Source organism: Pezoporus occidentalis, unplaced genomic scaffold (assembly GCF_034315485.1).
Source record: "Pezoporus occidentalis ecotype Australia unplaced genomic scaffold, CSIRO_AGI_Poc_V1 ctg26, whole genome shotgun sequence".
NCBI classification, from domain to species: domain Eukaryota; kingdom Metazoa; phylum Chordata; class Aves; order Psittaciformes; family Psittacidae; genus Pezoporus; species Pezoporus occidentalis.
Window position 1 is genome coordinate 5,387,632 of NW_026914502.1, and position 9,009 is coordinate 5,396,640.

The window sequence follows — 9,009 nt, forward strand, 5'->3', positions numbered from 1 at the left end:
GGGAGCAGGCATTTGCAGACTTGTTTGTGGATGATACTGTCTTCCTGAGCAAAGCAGCCTGCACTAGGTCTTGTAAGTGAGACCTTTAGACTCATTTCAGAGCAAACCTTTAGAGTCACCTCATCCAGCAGAAGGTAGGTGAGAAGAACTGACATACAAACACAAACACATTATGGGTTTCAGCCTCCTTCTGTATTGTGCCATTAGTTTTTTAGGAGCGCAGTGGGCTTTCTGGGTGGATGATCCCAGGCCCTGCTTTTAAATGTGTCAGCAAACTCCCTGTCCATGCAGTGTCGCATGGCTTGCATTGTCCCTGCACTGGTTGGCAGAGGAAAGCAGTTTCTCTGAGGCAGGATTTGAACAACCGCGTGCATACCAAGTGCACTGAGTGGGTGCCAGTAAATTGGTAAGTCCTGAGTCACCCCTGAGCTCTTCAGGGACACTGCACTACAACACATGTGCCTCTTCAAGCATGAAAGTGAAGTTCTCTTCATTATGCAGTGCCTGTGTCAGCTTTAATTCAGGATTTTGTTTCATTTGTCCCACCTGAGGCCATGGCTTCACTAAAGAAGAAACCCTGCGTTTTGCCTGGGCTCGCTGTCCCAGGGTAACACCTCCAGAGAACAAAGTGGCTTCCTTGGGAAGGGGTTGCTGATTGAAGCAGTTACTCAGACCTGTTCCCTCTTCCTTTACCAGCTGCATCAGGATATAAATTACAGTGCTTATGATTTTGGTCACGATACTTCCCTTACAGTTTTAGGTTAACAATGCTGGAAAACTGTACAAGTGTTCCTTGTACTAAAGCACAGACTTTATGTATTTCAGTCTGTTCCCTTTGTGCTCTTCTGCTCATCTTTCAGCTGCACCACATGTTTGTGCAAACTGATCTTTTTTATTTGGTTTCATAGGCAGTCTCTCAAGAGTGGAGAAGGACATTGAGTGAAAAACTTTTCAGTTCTGCATGAGCTTGAAGGGGTTAATGATTACACTGCTTCTTCAAGGTTAAATTTTAATCTTCTTCAAGATTAAAATGGGAATGTCTCTAAAAAGACATGGAGAACTTCTTAGTTCTGATGTTTTTAACCTTTTTCAATCTGTAGATCCCTAAGACTTTTCACTGAACCACTGCTAATTGAAGTCCATAGACAATAGACTTGTGATTTGCCTTACTACTTCAGATGCAATCCACAGATCGCCCTGAAGACTACTGCTGTAACGTGTTCCATCAGTAAGAAAACGGAGTTAGGAGAAGGAACCAAGGCCCTCGTGATACAAACCAGATCAAAAAGAGATTTTTCAGATGCGAACAGAGGCCTCTCTGCATCTTGGAAGTGACTCCCTGTGTCTGGCCTGTGTCAGTGGGGCACCTTGCTGACTAAGACAACCGTAAATCCGGTGTTTCAGCTCCGTGTGCTTTGTTAGTGGACGTGCATTTCCCTTTTCCTTACGTTACTGCTGAGGGAGCGCGATCCAACCCCGAAGCACGTGGAAGTTAAGCTGAAGTGGGCACATGTGCATGCATCACACACTTAACAACTGAAGTTAGACTATTCCTAGTTAAACTTTGCTTTTCTTCTTTCTTCCCTCCCAGGTTTTTGCTGAGCCCTCCATCAGTCTGTTTGCTCTGGAGTGCTGCAAGGGCAGAGAGCTGCACTTCAGTGAACCAGTCAATTCTGTTTTGAACGAGGACCTTCATTTTTACACTCAGTCTGTGTGGGTGAGAAGTGGATTGTAAGTATGGAAGAAACATTTTCGTCAGTTTTGCACTATGGCTGATAATAACTGAACATGCATTTTCTCCTGATTACTGCCTTTTTTTCATAGGGTGTGTTTTACATTCTAACTTCTATTTTATGACAATGTAAAATCCTAAAATGTGGTTGAATGTTAGACCTGCTTTTTGTATCAGGACTCAAAAACGAACAAAAACTGGACAGAGGGTATATTTCCCTCTGGAAGAATCATCCTTTTATCCCTATATGTCCTTTTATCCCTATATGGTAAGGAACAATGGAGCCTGTTCTTCAAGTCAGGAACCAGAAGTAAGTTTTGATTGCTGACTTACAAAGACAGGTGGAGTAAACTATGAGTGCCATTATTAACTGGCTGTAAAACACCAGCTATAAACTGCAGTGATTTAACTTGAAGCACTGCAGTGATTTAACTTGAAGCACTGCAGTGGTTCAGTACAGCTTGCCATGCTCATTGGCTGCCAAAGAGCTTGTGAGAGAAGCTCAGGGTGGATGTGACGGCTGGAACAGTAGTTTGCTCTGTCATTAGTCTAACCCCCTCCATGAGTGTCAAGACACACCCAGGACCTTCTGTGAAAACCATTTTATATCTGCAGAAGTGACCTTCTAACCTCTTCCACGTTTCTCCCTTTCACCTTTTGGAGAAGCTCCCAAGTACTCTGTCTGGGCCAGGTTTTCAGCCTCCACACCCTCAGCAGCAACAAATAACTTGCAGAATCTCATCCTGTCACTGGTGTTCTTCCTATGTGACACATTTCCTGTTTATTTAACCTTTTCCCCACCTTTCCTACATAGACAAGGCTGTAATTTTCTTGAGAGATCTTGTGGGATGACACTAAACCATGCAGAATTTGAACTACTTGGGCATATAATTAGTATAGACTGTTCATGGCTTAGGTGTATCTCTGCGATTCTTATGGTGAGTTTTTCAAATGCACCTAGTCTGTTACCATTTAGAAGTCAAAATCCTTCTAGGAATACCTGTGATAACACTGCTGAGCTCTCCTCTGAGCCCTTGCTGGAAATACAGGGAGCTGAGGGATCATCTGCTGCTGCTGTTGTCTTGAGGTGCCCCAGGTGACAGTAGCAAGCAGCTGCTGTCTGAGGCTGAGGGCAGCATACACACATCACCCTTGGTCTGTGCTTCTTTGGAGAAGGAAGAGCTTTCTCCTGGAAGAATACCTGACTTACTTCTAGTGGGAACATGTAAATGCTCATGCCTTTGTTGGAGGTCTGACAGCCTGAAGTGTGTCCTCTTGGGGAATGTCTCTTCATGAGCTTTCTCTGCTCTCTGCCCTTTCCCGTTGCCCATGAAGTTGGCTGTAAAGGAAGGGTGATGGCTTTGGTACCACACAGGAGAAAAGAACTGAGAGCTCAACAGTTCAGCCCTTTGTCCATCTTTCTCTTTGGTCCTGAGTATCCAAGCCAGGTTAGGTGCTTCCCTGGCTCTGGGAAAGGTCAGGGGCAGAACGGCTGGGCTTTTGAAGCTCTCTCTGTAGGCAACAGAGCTCCCCAGCCTGTCCCCGTCCCTCATTGCAGCTAGGTAGCCTCAAGGCTGAGGGTGACAGATGATCGTGGGAGGTCTGTGGAACGTCTCTATGGGGTTTGTTTGCCTTATCTGTGATAAAGTGTTCAGGAAGGTGGATTTAGAGGGGGTTTGGCTCCTTGCTCCAGAGCCCACTGTCAGCTTTAGACAAATGACAAAGGTTTAAGTAAATATACCTGTATTGGCATCTTGCTGCCAGGCCTAGGTTTGAGGATCCTTCTTGACCTCCTCAGTGAGGAACAGCCCAAGCCTGGACTGTGACTGCAAAGGGGGCTAGGGGCTGATGTACTCCAAGGTGTGGGAAAGATGGCACAGGGGAGGCTGCTGATCAACATCAGAGCCGAGATGAGCTTTGTCTGTGTCACTGAATGCCTGAAGCCCAACCTGGCTTCACGTGGTTATTACTGTAACAGTTTCTGTACTGTTTTCTACGTATGTCAGCTTTGAAACTGCATTTCAGATGAGGCGGTCCAAGAACATGAACAGTGAATTCTCATTGACTTGACAATTGGCAAGAAAGAAAGTTGGGAATGCATTAGAAGGAGCACACAGTGGTGGTCAGGCTGCTCTGAATACTTGGTAGGCAGGAGGTATGGGGCTTAATTTGAAGAGACAGTGATACAGGCTCTTTATGAGGCAGTTCACAGCTGGCAGGTTCAGCCTCCCTGGAGTCCTGAGCAGGGCTGGCTGGCAGTTTCTCCACATTAGCAATGGGAAAAGGTAAATTACAGGTGCTGTGAGCACTGTGGATGCTTAGAGTGCAGCCATCCCTCGTGTGCTTGGCAGCTGACCTGTAAAACAGGTAATGTGGGGAAAGCAGTGTTTTCCTTATGTTTGGATGAGTTAATGGGTCAGGTATTTAGGATTTACTGCCTGCACAACAGTGTCCTATTGATACAAACAAAACCAATCTGTGATCCAGAGGCTGCCTTTGTAAGCAGCTACACAGTACTAACTGAGCAGATGCCTGGATAACAAGAGAGCTGTATTTGCTTGTGCTTTAACTCTGTGTTAAAGGGTTCAGCTATGTCCATGGCTCAGATGTATTCACTACAGGAAAGTCTGTTGGAGCATTGTGTAGGTTTTGGAGTATTTTATGTGAGTTTTCAGACAACAGCTATAGAAATAGCTATAAAAAGCTTTATTTATAGCAAAAAAAACATCACACAAGACCCTCTCAAACTGAGACGCACCACCAGGCAAAGATGAAAGTAGTGCATTGTGGTATGTGGCTTTCTGGATTCCAAATGCATCCCAGTGAAACCTCCATTAGTTGTATCTAGGTTAATGCAGAGGTTGTTTTATTTGTGGGGAAAAATTGGGGGGAGTGGAGTTTGCAAGTTTCACACAGACAGAAACCAGGTCTTAATTTAGACTGAAAATGGTTATATCACTGAAATGGATGGCGTTTGGCAACAGAGGTTTGATAGGAGCACTGCTGCGGGGAGGTTTGCCTGCTTTCATGAACCCAAGCTGCAGTTCAGTTCTGCTGTGGCTAACGTGTAGTCTTCAATGTCTGTTCCTGTGTCCAGGTGGATTGCGTACGAGGGATGTAATTTCTTAGGAAAGCAGATTCTGCTGGAGCCCAGTGAGATTTCAAACTGGAATGAACACAGTGGCTGGAAAGTGATTGGCTCCCTCCGTCCTGTGAAGCAGGTACTGTAGGACTACATGAGAACAGTTCTGGTTTTGGGAGGGGGTTAGCGCACAAGTGTCAGCGCTACAACTAAGTATAATGGGGTGCATTGTACTCCGTAAATCAGGTCAAATGATGACAGCCCAAAGCACCTACTGGAAGATAAGTGAAGCAGAAAATCCCTCTAGTGGCAGTTAGAGATCTATATTAGGCTCCAAAAGGGAAATAATTCCTGGTTCCTTTGGAGCCAAGCTTTGTTTTTCCTGAATAGCTCATTAGCATGTTCTGTAGCTGCTCTATTTTTGTTTCTGCCATATAATGAGAACCAATTTTGCATTGGCTTGATTCATAATGAACATAAATGGAAGCAATTTTATTGTGCTGTAGCCTGGATTTCCAGAAGAAGCAAAGCTTACGCTTTCCCACCAGGATTTCCCTCTCTGCCTCACCCCAAGCAATGCCAGTTTCAGTCTCATTCAGAGATTTGGGTCTCAAAACCACCCAGTGCTCAGGAGCTTTGGGAAAGATGGGTGGAGAAGCAAGACTTGAGATAAAAGCCCCTCACTGAAGGAAGAGCAGGTACAATTCTGCCCCTTGGCTTAGCCAAGATGTCTCAGGGTGCATCCAGACCAGTCAAAGCAAGTGTTGGTGTGCGTCCCGCACGCAGCTGTGGGAGGACAGCGTCCAGGTGGGTAGGAAAAGGACAGGGAAGCACGGCAGGGAATGTGAGCAGTCGCTCCACTGGGAAAGTTTGTTTCTGCTCTGTTTCTCACAGGCAACTTGTCTCCGCTTAGTGACAAATTCTGCTTTATTTTTAAACACAAGATTCAACTGGGAAACATTGCAGTGAAGAGAAATAGCAGTCATGAGCACTAGTTATGCGTTATTCATTACCTCCCGCCCTCCCTGCAAGGAGGTTTTAGTCCAAGAGGCTGATGGCTCCCTGGAATTCTTTGGAAGTGATAACTTAGAGAAGGATGTCATTTTGGCAAATAACAAATAAATCCATACCGATCTTAAAACCAGAATCCTCTCTTCAGCCAGCAGTCTGAAGAGCTTTTGTATTTGATAGCATCCTTTTTTACACTGCAGCAGTTACCCAGCCTGCTTCAGCCACTTTGCTGGGTTTCTGTGATCATTGCTTTGACTTGGTTTTGGTTTGAGTTTGTGCAGTCAGCTGCCAGTGCCTGGCGCTTCTGTGGGTGTGTGGTGTTTTGAGACTGGGGGGATACTGCAAACCTGCACTGCTTTATTCTCCCTTCCATCTCCATTTCATATTACAAAACTGGCCAAGTCAAGAGGTAGTGCAAGAAAAAGCAGAACATCTGAAACTCATCCAAAATGAGACAAGTTTTGCTCAGTGACTTTGTAATACGTTGCCTTCCTTATGCAGAATGTACTATAGTAATACACATCAGTTTATGGGTGCTTGGTGGAAGAGAGGCTTTATTGTCTGTACCTTAAGGTTTGTTTGAATATGGAAAAAAGGGAGATTCAAAACTCCCAGAGGAAAACTATGCTTAAGCTGGGGTTCCAGCAGAGCTGTCCTTTATAACTCGCTGTTCTTTGTGCCAAAATCAGTGAGTAACAGAGCAGAAGCTTGAACCCTACAAAATGTCATTGTTTGAGTAAAACAAGTAGACAGGGATGCCAGCGCAGCACCGTTTTCTGTGCGTGTTCAAAAGCAATGGTGTAACCCTCTGCTGTGTATTGCAGTTAGCAGGGGTGGAAGTTGTTGGATATGTGACTCAGTTTTGTGGCCTGAGAACAGAAAGCTTGTGGAGTACAGCCCATTTACTGGCCTTGGAATGAGTGAAATGTGCTGAACTAGATATTTACATGCTGCAGGAATTAGTTTTGTAGACATACATTGTTTTAAAACAGCTTATCTGCTATTGCTGCTTACAGCTGTCTGTCTGCCTGCATGTGAAGAGCATTGACTGCTGCTTTACCATGCGCATTTGTTTCCAACAAGAAAAATACTTCCTGAAACTGGAAATTACAAACTTTAGAACTGGTGTAAGATGGAGGGGAACCAATCTCACATCAACATCCTTAATCCCTGTGTTACAACTACCTACCTACACACTTGTGAGGCGGGCTGATGCCAAGCTCATGAAGTTTAACCAAGCCAAGTGCAAGGTCCTACAGCTGGGTTGAAGCAATCCCAGGCACAGCTACAGGTTGGGCAGAGAAGAGATTCAGAGCAGCCCTGCAGAGAAGGACTTGGGGCTGTTGGTCGATGAGAAAACGAACATGAGCCAGCTTCAGTGTGTGCTCACAGCCCAGAAAGCAACCGTATCCTGGGCTGCATCAAAAGGAGCGTGACCAGCAGGTCGAAGGAGGTGATCCTGCCCCTCTGCTCTGCTCTTGTGAGACCTCACTTGGAGTATTGTGTGCAGTTTGGTGTCCTCAACATAAAAAGGACATGGAACTGTTGGAACAAGTCCAGAGGAGGCCACGAGGATGATCAGGGGACTGGAGCACCTCCCGTATGAAGACAGGCTGAGAAAGTTGGGGCTGTTCAGCCTGGAGAAGAGAAGGCTGAGTGCAGACCTCATAGCAGCCTTCCAGTATCTGAAGGGGGGCTATAGGGATGCTGGGGAGGGACTCTTAATTTAGGGACTGTAGTGACAGGACAAGGGGTAATGGGTTAAAACTTAAACAGGGGAAGTTTAGATTGGATATAAGGAAGAAATTCTTTCCTATTAGGGTGGTGAGGCACTGGAATGGGCTGCCCAGGGAGGTTGTGAATGCTCCATCCCTGGCAGTGTTCAAGACCAGGTTGGATGAGGCCTTGGGTGACAAGGTTTGGTGTGAGGTGTCCCTGGCCATGGCAGGAGGGTTGGAACTTGATCTTAAGGTCCTTTCCAAGCCTAACTATTCTGTGATTCTATTTCAGCCAGCAGTGTACCTCAGAGTGAAGAACCGAGCCCAAGGCAAATACCTGACAGTGGCTGGGAGCCTGGCTGATGTAAGAGCAACATCGGTGTGTGCATCCCCATACAATGGCAAGAACACCCAGATCTGGCACTACTGTCGTGGACTCTTCAAATCCAAGGTGAGTCTCCAGATGCTGAAGTGGGCGGCTTGTATCACTGGTGGTACTTTTCACCTTCGCTTCTTGCTTTTGCCCTAGGCTAGCATTAACACGTAACAGGATAGCTTTTGGCCTCTCCCACGTGTCTTAGACCAAAACTCTTATAACCTACATCCTCCTGCTATGCAGAGGCAGAAGTGATCTGTCTGCTTTGGCAAATTGGGCTGCTTTTCACATCTAAGGGCACTGGTGTTCCTGGAAGCAGAAACCTGTTTTTTGTCTAAAGTTGCAAGTTTATTACCTCTGAAGAGTTAAGAGAGTACTATGTGTAGAAAGTAATGATTTTGTATTGATGCTGCTCTTTCTAGTCTGTTATTAATATAAAAAGCTGATGATTTAACATAAGCAAGACCTGAGTTAACAAAGCCCACCCCCTTTGACCAAGCTGCTGGTCAGATGCTGAATGATCGGTTCCTAGCTTGCTTGCCAGGCTTGGTACCAGCTGCAAGAGGATCACTGCAGTGTGCTCAGTGCCTCAAACAGAAACAAGTCAGACATAAACACAAGGCTTTGGTCCTGGGTTTCATTTCTCTTCTCGTGTCTTAGGCTAACAACGCCTGCCTGGATGTCATTGGGGGCAGAGACGTACCCGGGGCCAAAGTGGCGCTCTGGGCGGAACACGGGAAGGACCGGCAAAGGTGGAGACTCAATGAGGATGGAACCATCAGTTCATACCTCAGCGAGCAACTGGTGCTTGACATTAAAGGTATTCAAAGAACAAATATATAACTAAACTTCCAAGAGCATTTTGTGATTGTTGTTAATTGCTGTATTTCAGCTCTTTTTGCACTTAAGGTTAAATACTTAATCCTGTTGTTCCTGTTAGGTTTATGTCCAGTTGTATGACAATTGGACAAGAAACAACAGGGCAGGGGGGAACTTTACTCTTTAGATCCCAGAGGTTTATTTTGATCACATTGACTGTTCTGCTTGAGGGAGATCAGTAGCGCGCATGGGAAGAAATGCAGGTGACAGA

At 45.7% G+C, this 9,009-nt stretch overlaps 1 protein-coding gene across 3 annotated transcripts in view; it reads left to right on the forward strand.

Moving 5' to 3' along the window:
- The window catches only part of CRYBG3 (crystallin beta-gamma domain containing 3), an 89,740-nt gene that overhangs the window by 78,696 nt on the left and 2,035 nt on the right, over window positions 1-9,009 (forward strand). For 2 of the 3 annotated variants that reach the window (XM_062624009.1, XM_062624008.1), the window contains exons 18-21: window positions 1,592-1,731; window positions 4,830-4,953; window positions 7,836-7,994; window positions 8,580-8,739. In XM_062624009.1, the coding sequence (XP_062479993.1) occupies window positions 1,592-1,731; window positions 4,830-4,953; window positions 7,836-7,994; window positions 8,580-8,739 (583 nt within the window). Of the gene's footprint in view, window positions 1-1,591; window positions 1,732-4,829; window positions 4,954-7,835; window positions 7,995-8,579; window positions 8,740-9,009 lie in introns of those variants that run through there. The other variant, XR_009965853.1, reaches the window with a different exon arrangement.